General features: G+C 45.0%; 1 protein-coding gene across 1 annotated transcript in view; it reads left to right on the top strand.

The window, feature by feature from the left end:
• The first annotated feature begins 2092 nt into the window (after positions 1 to 2092).
• The window catches only part of LOC139405862 (neural-cadherin-like), a 139923-nt gene continuing 115025 nt past the window's right edge, over positions 2093 to 26990 (top strand). The window contains exon 1 of the mRNA XM_071148296.1: positions 2093 to 3020. Within this exon, the coding sequence (XP_071004397.1) occupies positions 2093 to 3020 (928 nt within the window). The remainder of the gene's footprint in view (positions 3021 to 26990) is intronic.

Raw genomic sequence — 26990 nt, forward strand, 5'->3', positions numbered from 1 at the left:
CCTAAAGCATTGTCAAGCAAGTTAATGTTTCTGACATTTTTGGACCCCTTAAACAACTATTGATTTAGAACCACGGAGAGTTTCCGCAAGCTGCCTGCATCCCCATTTCAACTTTAACATTTCAACATCATCTAATCACCTCTGATTAGTCTAATACAGTGACAACTAAAAGATACCAAAAACGATTTAGTCCAATCAACATAAGCTAAATATGATGTGACTGTCCATAGTCCTGATTTGTGTGTGTGTGTGTGTGTGTGTGTGTGTGTGTGTGTGTGTGTGTGTGTGTGTGTGTGTGTGTGTGTGTGTGTGTGTGTGTGTGTGTGTGTGTGTGTGTTCTTGCATGCAAGTAGAAAAAAACATGTTGACTCACCTTACTCGTAGAGAAACGCCAATGCCATCCTCCTCTTTCATGTTACATAAACCGAGCCATGTGAGCGATTGGACTTGTGACTGACCCATTGCAAGTATTTGTCCAAATCTTCACTCATCATGGTGTGGTCAGTTTTCCTCCAATTAAATGACAATTATTTTAATCTACAGAAAAAACAAGAGGTAGTTCTGTAAAATGTCAAGGTTTGGTGCAAGCTAATCAATTTCAAAGGTGTAACCAACCTACTAATCATGATATAGCTTTACGTATGGCCGTGATGATTATACATTAAGTTATTCATTTCTGTCTAAACACATAACATTAAAGGAAAACTCTACCCAAAAATGATATATTTTGGTATTTTGGCATTTGTCCATTGTTGACATTGTCTCAAAATGTTTTGCATGTCAGCGATCAAGTTTTCAAGACAAATAACTTTCAGCCGGTATGATGAATTTGTCCTATGATGAATTTGGCCTCATATGAAAAATTTGAAAACTTGATTGCTGACATGCAAAACATTTTGGGACTATATCAACAATGGACAAATGAAATAAATACCAAATGGACGTTTTCGGGTGGAACTGCCTTTTAAATGCATAACAAAAACGTAATTAGGCATATTGGGTACTAAAAATGTAAAGATGCACTATGCAGAAATCGCTCTGCTAAAATTATAATAGTTCGCCTAATTTAAGTTCATGTGAAAACACGAGCAAGTATAGTGTAGAGTATCATTGTACCATCTAAACCGGTGTGAAATATGTTTTCCATAACAAAAAAGATTGTATTTTCAGCTGTTTGAAGCTGGTGTACAAAACCGAAAGTAAAAGATGCAAAAACATAAGAACTGAAAGCATAGAAACAGATCTACCACTTTTTAGACTTGCTTTCAATGAGTGGCACATCTATAACTCACATTTCTATGTGAATTTGGTCGTGCCCCCAAAAGTTACATTTTGCAGCTTTAATATATTTGTTTTGTTTTATTAGACTATTCTTGTAATGGTGAGAAGACAAATTGGTTCCTGAAGTCACACGTTGAAACATAACAATCTACTCCTACCAGGAACCATAACAAATAAAAAATAAAAATAAAAACGTTTGTTTAGTATAAAGCCTTTCTATCAAGGGAGGTAATCCAGTCAACATTTGAGGCCTATCATGTTGCCTGTAGTGCAGCCCAACAGAACACTGATAACATTTGGCCCAAACCCAAGAAAACGAATGTGTATTCTGGGGACAAGTCTCTCCAGCAAACAAAACTCACCCATTGCTTGCACACAGCATTTTACATTGTGGGCCTGAATACTAAAAGCTCTCCAACGTTCGTGTCCTGCGCAGCTAAATCAAACTGCGTGTGGGCTGGCCGATAGCTGTCTTTCCGTCCCATTCCGGTCTCCGATTGGCTGTGCCTGGAAGGGCGGTGATCATAGTACCACATGGAGCATCTGCGGCGTGTAGCCTATGCCTGTCAATGCAGAATTCATCCTCTATGCGCTCAAGTGATGCTTCACTGAATAAGCTGGAAGGGAATTTGTCATTTTGGCGCTGTTCTTTGAGGGACTGCTATTTTTTCAGTGCTGAAACGTTGCACTTTTGGGGACATTTACACCATATATCTACTCACCTAGCATTAATAACAATACTTGTTCGATTATTTATGCCTCAAGAAACTTTTATGTTGGACTAGAGTGACAACACTGATTTGATGGAAACATGACGGGAGCTACAAACGGAACGGTAGCCCTGAAGACATTTTTGCTTGTCGCATTGGTTTCATTTTCAACGGGGAATTCAAAGCTGCCTGTGTATTATGGACAAATTGTGGAGAACTCGCACGCTGGAACAATGGTGGATGGGGTCGCTTTACCGGTTGGAAACAACTGTCCTGTTTCGGAACTGGACATTGCTTTGGAAGGGAAGGACGCATCAGATTTTCGTTTGGTTTACCTTCACGGAGAACAGCATCTTATTTTGAAATCCACAGAAACTTTGGACAGAGAGTTTATTGCAGTGTACGATTTGATGGTTGTGCTTTCTGGTTGTTTGAATAGTGCCGTGGTGATTAAAATAGAGGTGCTTGATTCAAACGACAACATACCCCGGTTCATCAAGGAAAACGAAAGGGTAAAAGTTGATGAATTGACCCCTATCGGTTCCGAATTGGTCCGTTTTTTTGCAAAGGATTCCGACGTTGGAAAGAATGGCCGGGTCACTTATTACGCATCTCCAAATTGCCAACATGTCTACGTAGTTCCCCAAACCGGGCAGGTAATGCTGGTCAGTTCTCTCATTGGTATCGTGAACCTAACAGTCAGTATTTACGCTCAAGATAATGGAGATGTCGCATTGATAAGTAAGCCGGTGACACTTCACCTTGATGTGCAGAGACCTGCTGTCTCGAAGATTAGGAGGCCCCGAGCGGTCTCTGAGGAGCTGTTCTACACAGTGACCGTCTCAGAGGATGTCAAAGTCGGTGACATGATATTCACGGTGCCTGACCAGAAGTTTGAAAAGAAGTGGTTCGAGGTAATATCAGAGGCGGACTCCCCGGTTCAGATCGAGAGGGACTCGGGTCGTTTGTATCTCGCGCACAGACTGAAGTCCCCCGCGGAGGTCATGGTCAAAATCCAAAACCTCAGAGGTAAGAATGGAGTGTAATGTCTCTGTGCGTAAAGGTGCAGTGTCGTGTGTTTTCAGTGTCTTTGCCATTAAAAGTTTCCAGTTGTCTGAGGCACCTGTCTGTTTGGAAAATGTAGGCTATGCCTATGCCGCTGGTATAGTGTTGAATGGGGCTCATTTGGGAAAGTCTCTGTCGCCGGGCACCATTACTATGTCCGACACCGATGTGAAACAGTATTTTATAGGTCTAAGCATCATTGTGAGTGAGAGACTCAGCGTATCCTATTGTATTTGCTCGGGGCTTTTAGATAAAGGTTAGTTGCTATATGGGGGAAAAAACATGTTTAGCTATGTTTTAGGCTGCAATGTAAAACAATTAATTAAAAATATATCGCGCACTTCCGCATAATAATTTTAAAATTGGACAATAGCCTGATATCAGGTGATGTTTGGTTTGGGTATATTTCTATTTCATCCGTTGGATGCGCGAGCTGAGCTGCAGCACCTTGCGCATTAGAAGATCAGTTGGCAACGGAACCTGACAGTATCTTATTCATTCAGAATTCCTTATGGCCGATGTTTTTGTTGTTTTGCATAAATATAGCCTACATTTTGAAGTACAATATGGACTTTTATTCAATTAGTCTTAATTCTACTGCATGGCCAGTTGTCAGTCAGGCTGCGCGTAATGATATTCTCAAGAACCTATTTGGCTATTTATCGCACGCTGGGATGCATGTGTCCGCTCTATGTTGATTACACATCATTGACACGCTAGGTGAAGGTGTTATTTGTTCCCGGCAGGTCGCTAATTGGGTAAACAGGATTATTGCGCTTGGATGATGGAAATGTGTGTGTGGCTACGCATACAAGACACTTCTGCCCAATGTCTCCAGTGCCCAACACATGAGTGTCAATGTGCAATGAGTGTCAATGTGCACAGGCGCTATTAACGACATGAACATCTGTATTTGCATTTTTGGTTGCTTTTCTGTATCCTTAACCTACACTGTACCATTATGCTAGTTATAGGTTTAAGAATTATGATGCTGGAGATGGTGATAAAGTTGAAGACATTACCGTAGCCTGTATAACAGGCCTAACGATTAGCCTGGTGTTTTAGATGATAGTCACAACTGAAAAAACATTTTATTGCTCGGATTTAGACTAGGGTTGAATTCAGACAGGCCAACCCTCATTAACATCATAATAATGAAAAGTTGTCCAGGTGAGGATTTGATTGCTCCCTAAGTACATGTTTGGCCAAGTGCCTTAATCACCACAGAAAAAGTATCCTCTGACATGTCAAGTGGATCTAGAGGTAATCAAGTCTTCCAAACGAGAACTCTGCCTCATCCACTGTTTATTTAGAGTAATTATGATTATTTATTCACCCTGACTTTCCTAGTCTGGCACATGTGGTTTTACAAACCTATACATCTGACTTCACAGGAGAAGAGTTTGTTTGCATAAGGGACTTTGGAGTCTGGTTTATTCAGTGTGGCTCTCATGCGTAAAGTTGACTAGAATTCAGATTTTCCGCACTAAACTCATTACTCAGTATTTATTGCATTGTTGTAATGTTGTGCTACAACATATGATTAAACCAGGAAACTTCAAGTCATGCTCAATTGGCGCTTAATTATTAACACAAGCCTCACCCGGCAAATTAGGTCAACCAACAGATTGTCTACATGATTTATATTGTCGGCGCTGCATAAAAATGAGAAATTAATTAATAAAACCTTTCCCGCCCGGATGCTAACGGAAGCTTCTCCCATGAAGATAATGTCGTCTTACATCTTGTTGAAGTCCTCAGTTTGAATATGAGTAGATAGATTATAATATAGATGGTGTGCTGCTAGGAGGAATGTTCTTGTACAAGCTGCAGAGATGAGGGGGAAAATACTTTTATTTTGATACTGGAGCGAGTTCAAATAGAATAACGACCAAAATGTACTGTGTGGAATTGTCAAAATGGAGCAGGGACACTTTTAACTATCAGCAAACCCTACCAACATGCTTGAGAGAGCTCCCCACAAGAGTCTACTAGACAGACCCAGTGTGCCTGTGTAGTCTTTATGTCAAACTAGAACTCTGTAATGATGTCTGCATGTATTGTAAGGATGTCTGCATGTGTGTTCACTGCACATCCCAATTATAGCCTAGGCCTATATATTCTTAATGGTGTTCAAGTGTTTGTTTGTGAGATTTGTTTAATAATGCATATTATCTCCCCATATAGCCAATTAAAGTATTACATTCACTGCCTAATAAGTTAAACACATGCATCTTAGATACATTCACTGGCATGGGGGATGTCTTGGAGTAAACCACATGTAATCAGAAGTATTGTTTTCCTCTCTTGCGGCCATGCTAGGGAGAGCGCCAATGCAAAGGTCTTTGGGGACATAATTACTGTTCAAACTATTGTCAAGCCGAGTGACACATTGCGTTTGAGTGTGTTAGAAGAGGAATGGTTATTTTTTCCTGTTCTAAACAGTAGATGCTTTCAGATAACACAATCTGCCCCAAGTGTGTGGATGGGTCTAGATTACTTTCCACCCCTTTGTTTGTCTTTCCACACACACACACACACGCACACGCACACACGCACACGCACACACACACACACACACACACACACACACACACACACACACACACACACACACACACACACACACACACACACACACACACACACACACACACACACTCACACACTCAGTGTTTCTCTTTCTCCTCACTTTTCGCCTTTGTCTTCCATGTCTGGTACTTCTTAGGTCTTACAATGCCAGCTGTAGAACAGATTCAAGTACTGTTTTATTTCTGGATGTGAATTGAAGTTGTCTTTCACTTGAAGAAAGCACAATATTACTGATCTGTTATGTGCTGTACATACACGCATACATGTGTGTTCCTATATTTGTGTCTTCCCATGTGTCCATGATTATTTGTAGGCCACACTGGCCTTGCTTAAACCTGTGCTGCGAGCGGGAAGACAAGGTTCAGAGGACACCAGTGTTGGTGTCTCAACTTTGGTGTCAAATACCATTTAATTAACAAGCCGGTCACACACACAGAGGGTGGTGGTTTGTCTTGAACCATTATAGCATTAAGTGTATACACGGCTGGGGGCATTATGTGTATACACGGCTGGGGGCATTATGTGTATACACGGCTGGGGGCATTAAGTGTATACACGGCTGGGGGGGCATTATGTGTATACACGGCTGGGGAGGGCATTATGTGTATACATGGCTGGGGGCATTAAGTGTATACACGGCTGGGGGCATTAAGTGTATACACGGCTGGGGGGACATTATGTGTATAAAGGGGACTTATGCGTTTCCAGGGCCACTTAAAAATTATTTTGCACAGGGCAGTGTGCCCCCTTCCAATATCAAGGCCAGGCAGGCTCTCCTTCTGGCTTTGCGCCCCTTATCCCAAGAAGAATTAGTGGTCCATTGGTCATATTTGTTTTCCATATGGTTTCCTTTCAAACATTTGGATTTCTGCAGCCCTGGTTAGTTGCTTTAGGGGGGGCTTGGCACTCTGCCCTCAGCACATGTAGGTGAAACACTGCAAGTAGAGCCGACTCAAAGTGTGTGCATGTGTGTGTCTACAGTACAATGCTGAGGGGCACTTTTTCCCAAGTCTCTCCCTCCAGGATGTGTGTATTGGCTTAGTAAATGCCAATAATGGATTGTGTGTGTCGAGTGTGTGGGAGAGCTCTTTTCCTTCCATTCTCCTGCCCTAGGGGGATCCAGGGCTAGCACCCATGAAAGTTTGGAAAACCTCTGCGAGAAACAACTTTATCTTTCCCCAAACATAGCAGGGAGAGCTGGCCCTGGGGTGATGGAACGAGTGAAAAAGAAAAGGAGAGAAAGGGAGGCAGAGGGAGAGAAATGAGAGAGACGAGAAAGTACCTTCGTCAGCTGGCGGAAAAGGGGCTTGATAAATTGGGGCCCACACACTGTAGAGCTTACAGGCACCAGACTGACTGGGCTTGCTGCTGACTGGACTTTTCTGGAGTGGCTCTCTGTTCTTCCAGTTAGATTAGAAGTGACTGTGGAGGAGCCGGATGCCAGAAATCACACTTTGTGTCTGTCTCAGTACCACATTGAATAATATCTCTGGACATAAGGATTTGATATAAACATATGTGAGTGTGAACTGTGTTTGTGTACTCATGTATATCAGGTATATACAGTATGTAGTACCTGGGGATTGCCGTTTGAGAGTAAGTTGGTGTGAGCTTATCTTTTCCCCTTCTCCTGTCCTTTATTTAGGTGTGTGTGTGTGTGTGTGTGTGTGTGTGTGTGTGTGTGTGTGTGTGTGTGTGTGTGTGTGTGTGTGTGTGTGTGTGTGTGTGTGCACCCACTCCCTGTCCCGTCATCAAATTATAACGGTGCAAAAATATGCTTTCATACATTTTCTCTGCTTGGGAGCCCTTGGGTGACACATTTGGATGACAGGCGCGGCTTGATAGGGTTTCTTTCTTCCTTCCCCTAATTTCTCTTTATTTATCTATTTCTTTATTTCTGGCCTCGCCCTGGGCTAAAGCAATCAGGCAATGTACTTCTAGACCTGCTGTACCACCAGCGTCTCCTCCTTCTGACTCCACTTCTGACAATTAAACCCTTCTCCCATCTGCTGTTTACTGTATGGCTTCGAGACATGCCTGTGGACCTGTATACATCATTAAAGATACGTACACATGCCATTTTAGCTCAGTGATATAGGAGGAGAAAGGGGAATGTGTGTGTCGGTGTGGTACACATATGGACGTTTATGCATTGGTTTATACTTCTATCTAATCTATATGCCTATTTATGCATTTTTGTTGATAGTCCTGTGTGTTTATCTTTGTCAATGTGTGTGCCTGTACCTCGGTGTGTGGCCTTCTGCAGCTCGCTGGAGGATAAATCATTGTGAGGAAGCTAAACCTCTCCAGAATGGTCTTTTTTTGGACCAAATGAGGCCCCGAAGAACTGTTTGGGTCTGCCTGAATCAGCGTTACAGCTGTAAGGGAATGCACACACACAAAGACAGGGACTTGGATTTAGCCTCCGGATATAGTGATGGTCTCTCTCTCTCTCTCTCTCTCTCTCTCTCGCTTTCTCTCTCTCTCGCCTCTCATTTTCATCTGATTGCCCCCCCTCCCTGTCTCTCTCTGTCTCATAATGGAACTTCATGCCAGAGTGAGGCCCAGCCCTCTCCATTGTGTTATAATAGGTTATTGACAGCCGCTCCACACTAGCCCTAGGGAGACCATTTATTATGACGAACTAGGACAAGGTCACTCGAACCTCCACTGGCCCCCGAACATCCTGACCCACCCGCACCACTAACTGTTCACCGGAGGACTCCCTCCCATATATACACACAGTCTCACATACACAGGCACACACATACAGTGCCTTCAGTAAGTATTCATATCCCTTGTCTTATTCCACATTTTGTTTTACAGACTGAATTCAAAATTGATTAAATAGATACTTTTTCTCACCCACCTACACACAACATGTTTTTAGAAATGTTAGCACATTTTATGAAAATGAAATACAGCTATATCTAATTTACATAAGTATTCACACCACTGAGTCAATACTTTGTAGAAGCACCTTTGGCAGTGATTACAGCTGTGAGTCTTTCTGGGTAAGTCTCTAAGAGCTTTCCACACCTGGATTGTGCAACATTTGCCCATTATTCTTTTCTAAATTCTTCAAGCTCTGTCAAATTGGTTTTGATCATTGCTAGACAACCATTTTCACTTCATGCCATAAATGAGTACATTTAAATTTAAACTGTCTCTCGGCCACTCAGGAACATTCATTGTCTTCTTGGTAAGCAGCTCCAGTGTAGATTTGGCCTTGTGTTTTACGTTATTGTCCTGCTGAAAGGTGAATTCATCTCCCAGTGTCTGGTGGAAAGCAGACTGAACCAGGTTTTCCTCTAGAATTTTGATTGATTAAAGAAGCAATAAAACTGGCCTTCTTTAGACTAGATGAGTATCTGGAGCATCATCATTTGTGAGTTTGATTACAGGCTCAAAATGGACAGAAACAAAGACGTTTCTTCTAAAGAAGGACAGTCTTATTACTTCTTTAATCAGCACAACAGTTTTCAGCTTTGCTAACATAATTGCAAAAGGGTTTTCTAATGATCAATTAACCTTTTAAAATGATAAACTTGAATTAGCTAACACAACATGCCATTGGAACACAGGAGTGATGGTTGCTGATAATGGGCCTCTGTACGCCTATGTAGATATTCCATTAAAAATCTATCGTTTTCATTTACAACATTAACAATTAACACTGTATTTCTGATCAATTTCAAATTGATCAGTAATTTGTGCTTTTCTTTCAAAAACAAGGACATTTCTAAGTGACCCCAAACTTTTGAACGTTAGTGTATTTTACTATGTGACTTGTTAAGAAAATCTTCACTCCTTAACTTATTTAGGCTTGCCATGACAAAGGGATTGAGTACTTATTGACTAAAGACATTTCAGCTTCTCATTTGTAATTCAATTGGAAAAATGTGGCAAAACATCATTCCTATTTGACATTATGGGGTATTGTGTGTAGGCAAGTGACAAAAATAATCTACATTTAATCAATTTTATATTCAGGCTGTAACACAACAAAATGTGGAACAAGTAATGTGGTGTGTACTTTCTGAATGCGCTGTATGCACATAAATCAAATCTCCCCTGCCACTCTTTATCTTAATTGTGAAATTGGACACGCTCAAACTGGGATTTATATTAATTCCTAGAGACACATAAATAAACGCTTCTGAAATCCCTCTCCATCAACAGCAGAGGCAGCTTGCACTTGAAATGCTCTCCTTTAAAAAAAAGACAGCATACACACTGTGATCAGGGATTTAGGCATTCACTTTCTCTCACAGCTAACGATGTGAGTTTTTAGATGTGTGTGTGTGTGCAGCCCTTCAGCCCAGCCCAGCTGTGTTGCTCCATCAACAGATCAATGGACTGTATGTCCCTGCTTTTCTAGTGTTCAGAGCCCCCAGAGGAGAACAGTGTGCAGTTTTGACGTCAGTCATGCAGCCAGCATCTGGGAAGGTGTTTGTGTGTGTGGTCATTGAGAAGGAATGGATTGTGACATGCATTCATGTATAATAGACTCACTCATAGGCTCAGGAGCTAGAACGTCTCATCAACCCATTATCACTGATTGTTTTAAAATAGACACATTGCATATTGGAATCTTGTGACAGAAACACCAAAATTTTTATGTTTTCATGCGCAGTATGCGATTTTGTATACAGTGCATTTAAATCCCAGTTCAATTGAGTATAGGATGAGAAATGCTCCTCGGAGTCAGATGTGGATAACAGGTAACCCTTTGCTGGGCAGCTGACATCCAAACCCCCCTCTGGGAGAATGGGGTTGCGATGACGGGCCTTCATGTGGTGGTGAGGAGGTAGAAGGTTGTTTGGAAGACTGTTACACTGTAACAGCAAGTGAGAGACACGAGAGGTGAGTTGACCTATAAATACTCCCCTGGATTTATACCCATTGGTTGAAAGAAGCAAAAGTGATTATTGTACAATTGAGCCCATAGGTTAAACAGCAAGCAGGGTGACATCACCTTAGTGTGCCGTGATCATAGGCTGATGTTAATAGGTCAATTCCTCGCGCTTGCTAATAGTAAAGGAGGAGGAGAGACATGGTAACATTATAAACGCTACCATATGAATACCCACTATGCCGTGAGGTAGGAAGCTATATTAATATATAATGCTTAGAGGATGATAAAAAGTGACGCCCATTCAGAACAGCCTTGCTGATTGAACTTTCGTTACTACATCTATCAACCCAAAGGTTGTGTGTTCGAATCTCATCACTGACAACTTTAGCATTTTAGCTAATTAGCAACCTTGCAACTACTTACTGCTTTTAAACTACTTTGCAACTACTTTGATTGTTAGCCAACACTTCCACTAACCTTAACCCTTTAACTACTAAGCTAGCATGTTACCTAACCCTAACCTTAACCCCTAACTTTATAGTTAGCCACCTAGCTAGCCTAGCTAACGTTAGCCACAACAAATTGGAATTTGTGTTATGTACACGAATGGGTTATGAAGAAAGAAAATTGTGTAATACACACAAAATGCGTTTTACCTGTCATGAATTTCGAATAAGTAATTTGTGTCTATTTCACAATTAGCCGTGATAGTGTGTTGGTCCCATGTAACGATAGAGATAGCATGTGCTATGTCTCTGTTTGGAGTAGTGTCTGTTTCTCTGTTTCTCTTTTTACACCCCTCCTATCTCCTTATTCTCTCTCACACATATTACTAGACCTCCATTATAAGGTAGAAACCCACTTTACATAGGAGATTGTGCCATTTTAGGGCAGTTACAGAGAAACCCTCCCTGTGCCCCCAGACGGGCCTTCATTAGCTGATCTAATATGGACAGAGCTGTGCTCAGGAGTTCCTCTAGAGCCTGAGGGTGGCAGAGATCTAATCCCTCCTGTTCCTCCCCATCTCTCACTTTAGCTTGCTAAGGCCTGATCTCACTACAATAGGATAAAGATGCCCTTAGACACTGATCTAAAGCCAGTGGTTAAGGTTATGATGTGCGGGGGATGAGCTGATCCTATATCTGCGCCTGAAGGGAACTTGTACTTGGAGTGCTGTAGCAGCCTCACTCAGGTTAACGATGTGCAGTGTTGTGGTAGCGGATGCTCATTATGGGACTAGACTCCAGGCATGGACCACATAACCAGGCTGTTGTTGAGGAACATCTGGGCCTCCCATACAGCCCACAGAGCACCACTTGAGGCACACCTGCACCTGCACCGTGGCAGAGGCACACACACACGCACGCACACACACACACACACACACACACACACACACACACACACACACACACACACACACACACACACACACACACACACACAAGACTACACACACTAGACTACACATACACCCATGCTGTCATTATGCTCGAATTCCCCATCTTGTAGGTAATGACTTGCACACAGACGTCTTACCTGCTGTTATGGTAGTGCTGCTCTCCTGCTGTGAGACTGTTCCCACCACCTAAAACACCCCAGGGAATTTGTGAAGCTGTGTGGATGTATCTAACTGTGTTTCTTTGATGATGTCATTGCTATTAGTTAACCCACATTGGCCACAATGTGAAATAGGGCTTCTAATTAGGTTTTTAGTTTTGAATCTTGTGAGACACAAACAGACATTTGCCCTGTTGGAGAGAGTTATGTGAAACGAGGGGTAGACGAGAGGGACACAAAAACCCATCAACATGTTTCGGAAAGTCCCTGGGCAGTCGAAACCTTTGATGGGAAATCAATATTATGTAAGCATGGAGGCCAGAGAATATCCCACCATGTTGTTATCGATTTGGTACGGGGGCCGCTGTCATAGACCATAATTTGCATAGGGCTGTGAAGAGCTCCTTTTTGAAATGCCAACTTCAAAGGGGGAGAAATAAACTGCCTGAAAAAAGAGGCTCGTTTAAAGATTTAAAGGCTGCAGAAATCAATTAATCAAACAGAGCGCCGAGCTCTGAGGTTGTGCACGGCAGAAAATCAACAAACAAACGCAGGCGGTGGGAGACTTCACGTTCAATTGGGGGCTTTATTTGAGATTGGAGGCAAATGGGAGTAAACTACCCGTGTAAAAGAGTAATTCCCTAGTTTACCCAGGCCCACCCCCTGGTAGTTGGAGAAACAAGCTCTTTAACAAGCTCTTAAAGTGTATGTATCCAGGCGTGTGTGTGAGGGTATGTGTGTATGTGTGTGAGTGTGTGATGTGTTACTCAAGGGACAAAATAATTCACACCTCGCCAGAGCAAAGACATGAGAATACATTAGTGCCAACAGTTCCCTAGCTTGTGAGTGTGTGTGTGTGTGTGTGTGTGTGTGTGTGTGCTCGCATTTTGTGAATTTGTGTCTATGTATGCATGCATGTGAGGGATGAATGCAATCCAAATGAAACACCCATTGTGCCGTCTAACCAGAGATGGAGGCAATATCAGAATTTGGCTGCCTGTCTAAATGCAGCCAAGGAGACACAGAGCAAAATTACAATGCTGCTTGGCAAATCATCTTAAATCAGATTCCGAACTATCACACACAAACACACACTAATTAACCAAACTCTGGAATATACATCAGAAGCCCATCCAATCAGGCTTTTGGGGGGGAGGAGAGCCATGTTATTTTCCAAACTCATTTAATATATATTATTTCTTATTAATGGAGGTTTTGCTAGCCGGTTTGTTTCATCCAGGTCCTTGGGGGAGGGTCTAGCATGTTCCAGGGGAGAGAAAAGGCAACAGGAACTTAATGGGGAGCTGAAACTAGAAGTGAGCGTGACTCAGGTTTCTCCCTCTGTCCGGTGCAAAGCTTTTCTTTACAGTCCTGCTTTGCTATTTGTCTGGTGGGCTATAGGCTTCCTGTTACTTCGAAGAATTCAACACATTTCATACCAGCTTCACTTAAAAGCATGTTTAAATAAATACATTCAACTAACACAATTACACTGAACAAAAATATAAATGCAACATGTAAAGTGTTTGTCCCATGTTTCATGAGCTGGAATAAGAGGAATATTTCTGTTAGTAATAAAGCCCTTTTGTGGGGAAAAACTCATTCTGATTGGCTGGGCGTGGCTCCCCAGTGGATGGGCCTGGTTGTCAAGTTGGTGGGCATATGCTCTCCAGGCCCACCCATTGACTGCACCCATACCCAGTCATGTGAAATCCATAGATTAGGGCGTAATGAATTTATTTCAAATGACTGATTTCCTTACTGTCACACCCTGATCATAGTTTGCTTTGTATGTTTCTATGTTTTGTTTGGTCAGGGTGTGATCTGAGTGGGCATTCTATGTTGGATGTCTAGTTTGTCTGTTTCTGTGTTTGGCCTGATATGGTTCTCAATCAGAGGCAGGTGTTAGTCGTTGTCTCTGATTGGGAACCATATTTAGGTAGCCTGTTTTGTCAACGTGGGTGATTGTCTTTGTTAGTTGCTTGTGTCAGCACAGTTCTTATAGCTTCACTTTCGTTTATCGTTTTGTATTCAGTGTTCAGTGCTTTCTTTAATTAAAATATCATCATGAACACATACCATGCTGCATTTTGGTCCGCTTCTTACGACGATCGTGACACTTACATTAACTCTAACTGCGTAAAATATTTGAAATGGTTGAATGTTGCGTTTGTATTTTTGTTCAGTATACAGTATATTGAGCAGCTTTCTGAAGACTAGAAGCTCAGTAAAAAAAAAATTGTAAAACAATCCACAAAGGCCCATCTAAAGCAAAGGCGTATCACCCCATGGGGGCATGCAGTACATCCACACACGCTCAGCCCCGCCACTCACACAGCAACATGAAAAGGCTTTTGATATACCGCAGGCCTACATGAGGACATCTCATCACTGTTATTTCTGGGCCTAATTTCTGAATTTCATACTGGGATTACATCATCTCACGGTCCAGCATTCTGATGGAAATTGCTCTGAATTATTAACCAGTCCCGATGTGATGAACTATTAATAATATTAAACAACAAAACGCAACGCGGGCCTAAAATATGATGTGATCTGAAGTAGGTAGTTACTCATACTTTCTTGGGTGATGCCCAGTATCTGGGTCCTGAGTGTGTGCACATATGTATGACCACCCATCACTGGTAGCAGCAGTTGTGTCTGGGTGTGGCTCTGAATGTGAACTCAGCACTTGAAAGGGCAGTTGCTGTGTGTGTTTTATTGGTTGTAAGGTCCTACGGGGGTCGGTTTACCTCCCAGAGGTTCAGACTGGCTACTGGCTGATTTATGAACACTGAGAACACAGACCCCCTTAATGAGTTAACTTTACCTCTGAAGTTTTTACACACACACACACACACACACACACACACACACACACACACACACACACACACACACACACACACACACACACACACACACACACACACACACACACACACACACACACACACCCCATGTTCCCACTTCTTTTCCCCTTCTTCCTTAATCCCTCTTTCTTTTCATGCAGTTTAGAACCGTCAGTTAGAACTTGGTCCTTGGTTTCACAAGAAGCCTCTCTATTATGACCTTTGACCCTGATTACACGGCCCTTAGGCTTCTCTCTTTATCTGTGGGAAAGGTGAGAGGTTAGTTAAAGGTTCCTCTGGTGACGTCATACTGTCCATGAGTTAGGGCTGTTAAAGTACCTGAAGATGTCTCTCAAAATGTTCTTTCATCTCTACCTTTGATTGACATCAGGGTTAGGAGCAGGAAATAATGAGCAGGCATTTACTTTGATTTCAGGGGTCTTTAAAGGCTGCTGAAACATGAGTTACTGTTGAATCAAATGGTCAAGTGGTCAAGTGATCAAGTGGTCAAATGTCTATTCGTGGTCCCTGAGTTCTCTGCGGCAGGATCGCACCAAATCCCCCCTCTATCGGCACAAAGGAAGAGTGACAGAACGGCCTGCTTCTTTCTTTCCTCTTCCACCGCTGTGGGATGGAGGGGGAAGAGGGGGATGAGGGAGGAAGGGAGGTGAGGGGATGGATGAGGGAAGCGCTTCGGGAATTTACGGCTCCAATCAAAGCCCTTTCATCTGGCGCAGTGCGCCTCTAATAATTGAAAAGCAACGTTGTCACCAGTTGATGGCCCTTTTGCATTAGACAAAGTTCCCCAGCATCAATAATTCAGTGGTGAAATGAGACAGGCATCATTACCAGGATCAGAGATTCTATACTCTCTCTTAACTCGCCTTCCTTTTCCCCTTCCCCTTCTTCGTCCCCTCTTCTTCTTCATTCCCTCTGCGCACACGAGAGAAGCTCGGCATACTTTTACAGGCTTTTTGGATTCCCTAATCCACTTGGTGAGGACGGTGTGTTGAATGAAGAGTCTTTTGGAAGGTTGACTGTTCTCTGTATGTGTGCTAGGTTGGTTGACTGCTCTCTCTATGTGTGCTAGGTTGACTGCTCTCTATGTGTGCTAGGTTGACTGCTCTCTGTATGTGTGCTAGGTTGACTGCTCTCTGTATGTGTGCTAGGTTGACTGCTCTCTGTATGTGTGCTAGGTGGACTGGAAGCCTGTTAAGAGAGTGGCTAAGACTGGTTGGACTAAGGCAATGGGGAAGAAAGTCCTGCAAATGTTCAATCACACTTTATTTTGACTGGCATATGAGAGGAAAGAGAGGTGAAAATAAGCCCTCTGATTGGGTGTGGTGGGTCGGTTGTCTGACCTTTGACCTTTTGTGCTGACCTCGTGGGGGGGGGTGAAGAACACATGGAGGGAGTGTGTCAAGATGCAGAACGCATGGGAAGTGTGTGTTGAGCAGACCTTCCTCCTCTCTCTCCACCCTGAAAGCACATTAGTGAGGTTCTCCCCCCATGTGTTTGATATCTGTGTCCAACCTGTCGAGGCTATCGGGCACACTGGAGGACAGCCCTTGAGGTCCTTCTCCCCGTGCCTTCCCTGTCAGACTCCAGAGCACCGGCCTCTTACTGAGAGCTGTATCAAAAGAAGCAGAGTGGTAGAGTAGGAAGATGTCATAGGTTGTCTGTCGTTGGCATTGCAAAAAGTTGTCAGACAGAGACACTATTGGTTTCTATGGTTATGTTAGGGCGAAAAACATTTGTTTCAAATAAACCCAGTGTTTAGATTCATGTACATCAGTGCCAGTATGGGTAAAGGAAGGGGACTGTATTCGTTGGCCCACTTGAAGGCTAGCTCTCTGTACGGTATCGTTATCCCTCCCCACCCCACCACTAACACACTGCTGAAGAAAACTATGCTATTGTATGTGTGTGGGACACTGTACATATGTGTGTGTGCCCATGTGTACCCCTCCCCCAACACACACACACACACACAAACAAACAAACACCTCCGGGCCAGTAGCTAGCATCTGTGTGTTTGATGGGTGTGTTTGTCTGTGTGTGAGAGCTCTGATGTATGTGTTTGTCTGTGCGTGAGAGCTTTGATGTGTGTGTTTGTCTGTGTGTGAGAGCTTTGATGTGTGTGTTTGTCTGTGTGTGAGAGCTTTGATGTGTGTGTTTGTCTGTGTGTGAGAGCTTTGATGTGTGTGTTTGTCTGTGCGTGAAAGCTCTGATGTGTGTGTTTGTATGTGTGAGAGCTCTGATGTGTGTGTTTGTCTGTGTGTGAGAGCTCTGATGTGTGTGTTTGTCTGTGTGTGAGAGCTCTGATGTGTGTGTTTGTCTGTGTGTGAGAGCTCTGATGTATGTGTTTGTCTGTGTGTGAGAGCTCTGATGTGTGTGTTTGTCTGTGTGTGAGTGCTAATTGGGCTACACATTGCACTTTGCTGTTGTTGTTCTCTCCCAGCTGGAGTTCAACAGAAAGACATGGAGGAAGGAAGAGCCAAGGGCCTTTGCTCCTGTTTGACATCTTTAGGACAAGCCAGCAGGCTAGGCACATTTTCTAATGACATTTCCACCTAGTCAGCAGAACAGTTCCACACAATTCCACACATAATGTACAACTCCCCCCCGTCTGAAGTCAACAGTGGAGCCCACATAGTTGTGAGCTTCAATGCAAACACACAAGCACAACTATTTAATTCACCAAATACTGTAGGAGCTCCACTGGCCAAACCAGAGAGATAAGCAAATCCGACACACTCACACACACTCACACACACACACACACACACACACACACACACACACACACACACACACACACACACACACACACACACACACACACACACACACACACACACACACACACACACACATACACACACATACACACACACACACACACACACACACACACACACACACACACACACACACACACACACACAGCCTTCGCTGAACATCTAAAATACTTTTTTCTCACTTTGCCTGTCGAAACCCACAGGAAAGAACAGATATTTAAACCTTTCCCCCGCTCACCTCCCTCCTTAAACATTCACTTTTAATTATTCCGGCAAAGTCAATTCTCAGGTTGAAGTGCCGTTTGGAAGAGAGAGAAAAGAGAACCAGTGTGAAGTTGCCACGGTGTGTGTTAACTTGGGCGTGCTTTAGCTGAACACACATATTTACAGTGAGTAACAAGTCCAGCCTTTTGAAGTGTTCCTCGCAGTGCAGCTACTGTGTGTGTGTGTCTGTGTGTAGGTACAGTATGAGGGAGGGTAGCTTTGATGTCTGGCAGTGGCCCTGCCTGCCACCTTTCTGCTGGGAGACCTGAGAGAGAGGGAGAGAGAGAGAGAGAGAGAGAGAGAGAGAGAAAGAGAGAGAGAGGGAAATAGAGAGAGGGAGAGGGAGAGAGGGAGAGGGAGAGAGAGAGAGAGAGAGAGGGAAATCGAGAGAGGGAAATAGAGAGAGGGAAATAGAGAGAGAGTGACTGGGGCTGGATGGGGAGAATGCATTAAATACCTCCCGGCCTGGGAAGGCTCAGATAAAAGTCTTATTATCCAGTCTGCAAGGTAAATGACTGCCTTCTGTAGATGTATAAAGAATAGAACCAGAGTGGGGGATTGTAAAGGATTGTCTATTTAATCATGATGACGATAATGATGATAACCGTATTCACAAAGTTATAAAGCACCTTTCATATGTTGCACTCAACACACCAATTTACTCTCTGAAGTCAACTTGATATCCCCATTTTTGAAAACTGTATCGTCCACACCCTCACTGATCAACACAACCCACTCTGTGTAAGTGTAGCTTTGGCTGGTCCTACCACTATGGTGTGGAGAATAGGGTTAGGCCCCTGTGTCTAAGGGACCACAGTCTGTCTGTCTATCCACCAGGAGGCACAGGGATTCCCTCTCTCATCTCCTCCTATCTTTCTCTCTTTCCCCTTCCCAGGATCACATATTTCTCCCAACCCAGCTCCGGGGAAATCTATTCCCTCGCTCTCATAAACGAGTGGATGGAGGAACCCCCCCACTCCCCTAGTCAAGGTCATGATACATAAAATAGCCTGGCTGAAGTCTCTCTCCTGTGTGTGTGTTCGTGTGCGTGCGTGTGTTTGTGCTGGCATGTGTGCACTCGTGGCTGTGAGTTACTGAAATACAGGTGTGTGTGAGTTACTATGCAGGTCTCAGGCATAACTGGGGCTCATCAAAATGGATGCGGGCGTGTGTTGTTGGGTGGTATAGATTCCATTCATGTAATGGACTTGTCTGTTTGTTTTTCTATGCTTGTTTGTTTACTCGGCCCAGACCCTGATCTCTCTCTCCCCCTCGCCTTCTCTCTCTCTCTCTCTCTCTCTCTCTCTCCCTGAGTCCCACAGCGAATGTCTTTGGCTTGTTTTCCTGGCTCGCAGCCTGCGTGCGTTATATTCAGCTCATGTACGGTATCAAGCTGTGTGTGTGTGTGTGTGTGTGCGTGTGCGTGTGCGTGTGCGTGTGTGTGAATTTATTCTGGAGTGCATGCTTGTATTACTGTTTGTATCATTCTGTGCATGTATTCAAGTCTGAGTAAGTTAGCATGTCTGTGTGTGTTTGAATGTGTGTCTATATTTGTTTATATTGAGGTGTGAGTGTGTATCTGTCATTTTCTGCGTTTCCGACTACAGTATATCCATCTTATCGTCTATGTTTATTTGGAGCTTGCTAAGACTCCCTGGGTGCTTCCTTTGTTTGTGTGAGAGTTGGATATGAGGAACCTGTGCTGTGGATACAACATTCCCCTAACATGAGAGACGCAGTGTATTTTCACCCTCCAGTATTAATCTATCAAACACACACACTCACAAAAACGAGTTCTGCTGTATTTTGCTGTAGTGTTGTTATGCCACATGGTTTCGACCAGTGTTAAACTGACCTCCACAACAGAAGGTCTGGACCACTAATGCCACGGCTTTTACAACCCAGATGCCCACCCAGGGTGGCAAGGCCAAGAGCCATCCCAGACCAGACGGGCGATGCACCCTGCCAACCCTCTCCCTCTATCCACTGCCCACTCACCCTACTCTTCTAGTCCCACAGTCCCTTCACGACTGACCGACATCCATCCCATGCCACATGGGCACCGTTCATACTCACATTTCTAAAGGAGATGAATATACACGTGCTTACTCAAAATATACACTCACCCCAAAATACATGTTCTCGCAAACACCCAAACTTGTGTTGGCAAGATCTGGAGAGGCATACTGAACCCTTTCTTACTTTGTTATTGTTCATAACGCCCATCTATTCTTGTGGCATCTCCCATGACTGATTGTCGTCTCGGACACTCCCATTGTTGTGTGTACGGAGCTTATCACCTAAGTCGTGCACAGTGTTCAGTAAAGCATGCAACCTCAGAGGCCGAAAGCAAGACAGACATGGTGAGAGGGAGTGTATGTACTGTGGAGGCGTCACTATCTCTTCGTCTTCATCTTTCTTTGGCTGCTTTTGTGTGTTCTGTCAGAGGTGCTCTTTCATGTTGTGGAAACAGCAAGCGAGACCATGCATCTCCGTTTCAGAAAGGCCCGCGTCAGAGCTGTAGCTGTGTGGTGTCCAAAGAGCTGCCAGATCAAAAAAGCCCCATCTCCACACTTCTAAAAAAGCACTCCAAAGTCCCGTCACCACAGAGAGGGAAACGGAGAGATAGAAGGAGAGGAAGACTGAAAGAAGAGGGTGCCCTGGAGCGCCCCCCGATGCCAAAGTTGGGCGGAAGCAGCGGCGCCCCCGGAAGCTGACAGCTCCTCGTCTTACTCCTTCTCAGAGAGACAGAGGGAGAGGGAGAGAGAGAGAGAGAGAGAGAGAGAGAGATGAAGAGAGAGAGAGAGATGAAGAGAGAGTTTGTGTGTGTTTGGCGCTATGGAATGCAGTGTGTGTAATGATACCTGTGGCAGAGGTTGGAGCATGGTAGAATGGGATGGCATAGCGTTGCATGGCAGTTGGGTAGACCTGACGATCTCCTCCCCTCCCTCACCCATATCTCTCTCCCATCTACCCCATCTCTCTTCCACATCTCCCCTTTCTGTGAAGCGGTAATCACATTTCTGGTCAGGGGAGGCAGCCAGGAATTGTTCATGGTCCCCTAGAAGAGAGAGAGTATGACACATTCTCATGGTCATACGTATCTGCTGCAAAGGAACCTGTCCTTCTTCATCACCGCACCTCATTCTCACAGTTACCATCCTCACTCTATTCAGCTAATCTCTTCTTTTTCTTTCTTTTTCTTTCCTCCTCTCTCTCTCTCTCTCCCTCTCTCTCTCTCTCTCTCTCTCTCTCTCTCTGCTCTTTTCTGCTGAGCCTCAGTCTACAAGATAATAGTGGAACTCATTAGAATTTATTTCAAAATAAGCCTTGAGTTTAAAATGGCCCTCATTGGAGCTTTGGCTTGCTTCATGTTTAATTCTACAGTACAATGAGAAACTATTCTATTTGACCTGAGTAAACATATTCTCCCAGCTTCATTAGACTACACCCAGACGCTCCAATGGACAGGCACATTCTATTACTCTCATTTCTCCTTTTTCTCTCTATCCCTCTTTGTATGTCTCTCGTTCTGTCTGTTTCTCTCTCTTCCTCCCCCTTTTCCTCTTACCCCTAAGCCCCCTCCCTCTGTTATCTTCAACTTTTCTCTAACTCACCTCTCTCTCTCGTCATTCCCTTTGTTTCTCTCTATTCCTCTTTCTTCCAGTCTTCCTCTCTCCTTCATCACCCCTCCGCCCTCGTTTTCTCCATAGTCACACTACCCCAGACTTGTCACATGAAATGAAGAGCATAATGAAAAGGGATGGAATAATCTCCCAGTTCGTTCGGCGACGGGTCCATTTCAGCACCCGCGTTAGGGGTCACAAGGGGTCACCCACACTCATGCACACACACACACACTCACACATACCAGTCGGAGTCGGGCTGAGTGCTTCTGAATGCACCCCACAGCCCCCTCTGCACTGAGTGAGGTGAATTAGCTTTTAGCGCTACATCCGTCTCTATGGGAAATAACCCCTTTCTCTGAACCCAAGTGGTGAGGGATGGCTATACAGATAGATTAGCACTAAGCTACATGTGCTAGCCTGTTGGGACTGTTGTCAATGGGAGTTGGCATTGTTAGTGTCAGATGCTAACACTGCTTGGCAGACTGGAGATGTCTTGAAGCATTTTTGTTTAGTAAGGTTTTATACTGAAGCATCACCCCTTAGGCTGTTTAGTATTTCCATTTGCTCTCGTCTTTCCCTCAATTTCCTATTTGCAGAGCCTCTGACTCATTTTTGTTCCTGATAGATGCATGGTGTTTTACACGCTGTCTTTTTCAGGTTTTTCCATGTCTCCTCGCTGCACTGTGCTTGTTTGTATTGGCTTGAGTGGACACACATGGAGTTTTTACCTCTGTCAGCTATTCTCCATGTAGTCTGTGATAGATCTACACTTACAAACGCTCCCTGACTGTGAACCAGAACTAGAGCACACACACACACAGCCAAATACACACCATGAACTACCCTGGAGGCAGGTAGATGCACTCTGTCTCCCACCCACCTACTGCTTGCTCCATTTAACCAGCGACTCCTTTAGTCCCTGTTGTCGCATGGATAGCCCCCCCCCCCCCCCCCACCCCCCATACACACTCTTCGTGAGACTCAGGTAATCCAATATGAAACAGGGCCTTTTTCCACAGCGATGTTCCTAAATTGCTCCTGACAGGCGGACCGTGGCTGTGTCACCCCCCGAGGGCCAGAGAGAGGATGAGGGGGGACAAGGTGTGTTAACATGCTCTGCCAGAGATGGACGGAGCCAGGCGCCCCCCCATCGTCAGGTGACATGGTGTTGTGTCACATTTGGGCCCTCCTGCTGAATTGTCCCCTTTCTCTTCCACTTGACCTGCTATATCTATAGTAGAGGTCTCACAGACGGGCTATAGCCGAAAACACCCATCTGGATTGGTTTAGATCACTGAGGTCAAGTCAGACAGTCTGCACATACAGAATGATGGTTTTGCAGGTGAGGAGTCTTGAGCCAGAATGGCCGACACATTGCCTTTGTTCAAGTTGCAAAAACAAACAGAGGCTGGTCTGTCGTCAAGTCAATCACTGGAAAAATCTAAGCTGTCTTTCTTGCTAACTGAGACGTGTCGAGGGAGAGTCCCAGCTCTGCTAGTGGTGAAAGACGCCATTTTGAGGATCCAGGTGTTGAAATTTGATATTCTTCAAAAATAGTTACTATTTAAATCATTTTCAACATTCTATTGTGTTTTGGTTTTTATTTTGTAAAGTGTATTGAGATCGAGAGTAACTGTTAGCCTTATCAAGTTCCAGTAGTGCCCTACCTTTGACTGGATTGGCAACCCCCAATAACAATGTGCTAGCCTGCAGGAGGACGTGGGACGGTGTGACAGCGTGGTGACAAACCTCCGTCAGCATGGACATTAGTTATCGCCTTCTTTTCCCAGAAAACCCAATTCAGGGATGTCTTTCCCATAAACCATTTGGCAGGTCTCTTGAACCTGATGAGAGGCACCAAACCATGATCGATTGGAAAGGTAGTTGAGATATTCTGGGCATGTAGGAACAAAACCTATGTTGACTGGAGTGATTATTCTGGTGTTTGGAAGGAACAGACCTTGTCTGTAGCTTCATGTTATATTGCCTCTGTCTGAAAGAAGAACACCTTCATATGAAAAGCTCTGGATGTAATTTGGAGGCCTTTCTGTTTTGACTTGGACATGTATTGGGCATTTGAGGGAAGCTGTGTGTGTGTGTGTGTGTGTGTGTGTGTGTGTGTGGTGTATGTTTGTTTAAACTTTTCTGAAGTGTGTTTATGTGTGTGTGGTGTGTGGGGGTGATGGCCAGTACAGCTCCTCTCCGCCCCTGGAGCTCTAGCTTATCTCTCCCAGTAGAACCCTGCAGAACCCTGCGGAACATTCCACCAGCTCTGAACGTCCCGCCAGCTGGCAAGGGCTGTCACTGCTGCCCGGGGATAAACACACGCACATACACACACACACACACACACACACACACACACACACACACACACACACACACACACACACACACGCACACACACACACACACACACATGAAGCTAGAAGCAGAGACACACATTGACACAGACACATACTACACTCTGCCAAAGAAAGATGCAAACATCCTCACACAGACACACACAGGACCGACAGTCTAATGCAACCTCCGTTCTGACCCTCACACATCTTAGGATGCACCCCAGGTATTCCACCAGGTCCCAGAGATAAACGGAAGAGAGGAGGAGAGGGAGATAGCGAGACAGAAAGGGAAAGAAAGAAAGAGAGAGAGAGAGAAATTATGTGGCTTCCGTTACTGACCAATCTGATCAAATGTACTGTAGGAAGTTGTGACACACACAGTCTGTACACACACACACACACACACACACACACACACACACACACACACACACACACACACACACACACACACACACACACACACACACACACACACACACACATCTCTAGAAGGGGAAAACACAACAGTACACACACAGCCCCCATATCTCCAAGGCGACTTAGACACTGTGACCCCACTCCTGGGGGGTGTCTCATTCAGTATGTCGCAATGTACTGTAGGTGTGTACAAAGAGAACACACACACCAGAGATTCCTGTACAGCCATAGTGTCTGTAGGACCCGTGTTGCATACAATAGTAATGGGCTACACCTCCCATAAATCAATACTATACAAAGCAGAACTTAAGACCAAATGCTTTTAGCCACCTATAGCAATGGTGAATAAACATGCTTGTACATTTGATCAAAGCAATCCAACGCCAGTCTAGACTGCAACCTTTGACCTTGGGTACCGGTGCTGCTGGCGGTTGTGGGTGTGGTCTGTGTTGAGGGAAGCCCTGGTTTAATTATCACAGGAGGTGGTTGGAGTGGTGTGGGAGATTGGCTGAATGTCAATCTAAAATGTTTGTTATTAGGACAAAGAAGAAAGGAGGGAATTTGAGGAAGGGAGAGAAAAGAGAGGGGGCTTTGCAGGAGGTTGGGTGGGGGGGGGGGGGGGGGGGACCTGAGCCTGTGTGTTCAGCTTTAGCTTAATAATAGCCATCTCCATCTTGAGGCCCAGTCTGGTTCCTTGGACCAGTCCACTGACTCTATATCCTCCACAGAGCTCTATACTCTACCTCATATTGGACTAGAAGAGAGACCAAGCCACCTCACACAACAACAAAGACACCTCATTTACCCTCGAGCCTTTTCAAATGAAAAATAAAACATGTCTCATTAAATGGCCATTAAAAAACACAGTTCCCTTAAGATGAACAAAATACAGCAGATAAAGAAAAGAAACCTTCTAGAATCTCCAAACAACATGCAGAGCGCCAACGAGCCACAGCCGTTATGTAAAGTAGCGCATGTCATTGAAGGAGGGGGCTACGTTATTGCATGTTTAATTGATTTCATCCAGAAAATTTACGCGGGGAAAGCGGTTTACGTTCTTCTGCTAGGGCAGAAAATTAAATACTGTCCCAAATCATTCCAGCTGCTGTTGTGTCAATCCCTCCATACCGCCCCACCCCTCCTCTCCTCCCTCCATCCCTCTCTCCTTCTGTTCGTACAGTGCCAATTAAGTCTTGGTCCAAAAAATACCAGGCCTTGTAACAGGATTAACAGCGTGTGTTTAAGAAGGAGAGGAAATAATTAGTCTTATTACTGATAAAATTGATCAGGTTAACGGCCGTGCCTCATTATGGGCTTGAGTCCTGCTTATTCTTGCACTCTCCTCTCTTCTCCTCCTCCTCCTCCTCACTCCTACTCCCTCTTCTCTCTCTTCCCTCCTCCTCCTCCTCCTCACTCCTACTCCCTCCTCTCTCTCTTCCCTCCTCCTCCTCCTCACTCCTACTCCCTCCTCTCTCTCTTCCCTCCTCCTCCTCCTCCTCACTACTACTCCCTCCTCTCTCTCTTCCCTCCCCCTCCTCCTCCTCCTCCTCACTCCTACTCCCTCCTCTCTCTCTTCCCTCCTCCTCCTCCTCCTCCTACTCCCTCCTCTCTCTCTTCCCTCCTCCTCCTCCTCCTCCTCCTCCTCCTCCTCCTCCTCACTCCTACTCCCTCCTCTCTCTCTTCCCTCTTCCCTCCTCCTCCTACTCCCTCCTCTCTCTCTTCCCTCCTCCTCCTCCTCACTCCTACTCCCTCCTCTCTCTCTTCCCTCCTCCTCCTCCTCACTCCTACTCCCTCCTCTCTCTCTCTTCCCTCCTCCTCCTCCTCCTCCTCCTCCTCCTCCTCCTCCTCACTCGTACTCCCTCCTCTCTCTCTTCCCCCCTCCTCCTCCTACTCCCTCCTCTCTCTCTTCCCTCCTCCTCCTCCTCACTCCTACTCCTTCCTTTCTCTCTTCCCTCCTCCTCCTCCTCACTCCTACTCCCTCCTCTCTCTCTTCCCTCCTCCTCCTCCTCACTCCTACTCTTTCCTCTCTCTCTTCCCTCCTCCTCACTTCTACTCCCTCCTCTCTCTCTTCCCTCCTCCTCCTCCTCCTCCTCCTCCTCCTCTTCACTCCTACTCCCTCCTCTCTCTCTTCCCTCCTCCTCCTCCTCACTCCTACTCCCTCCTTTCTCTCTCTTCCCTCCTCCTCCTCCTCCTCCTCCTCACTCCTACTCCCTCCTCTCTCTCTTCCCTCCTCCTCCTCCTCACTCCTACTCCCTCCTCTCTCTCTCTTCCCTCCTCCTCCTCCTCCTCACTCCTACTCTCTCCTCTCTCTCTTCCCTCCTCCTCCTCACTCCTACTCCCTCCTCTCTCTCTTCCCTCCTCCTCCTCCTACTCCCTCCTCTCTCTCTTCCCTCCTCCTCCTCACTCCTACTCCCTCCTCTCTCTCTTCCCCCCTCCTCCTCCTCCTCCTCACTCCTACTCCCTCCTCTCTCTCTTCCCTCCTCCTCCTCCTCCTCCTCCTCCTCACTCCTACTCCCTCCTCTCTCTCTTCCCTCCTTCTCCTCCTACTCCCTCCTCTCTCTCTTCCCTCCTCCTCCTCACTCCTACTCCCTCCTCTCTCTCTTCCCTCCTCCT

This window comes from Oncorhynchus clarkii, chromosome 3, assembly GCF_045791955.1.
Source record: "Oncorhynchus clarkii lewisi isolate Uvic-CL-2024 chromosome 3, UVic_Ocla_1.0, whole genome shotgun sequence".
Classification (NCBI taxonomy): domain Eukaryota; kingdom Metazoa; phylum Chordata; class Actinopteri; order Salmoniformes; family Salmonidae; genus Oncorhynchus; species Oncorhynchus clarkii.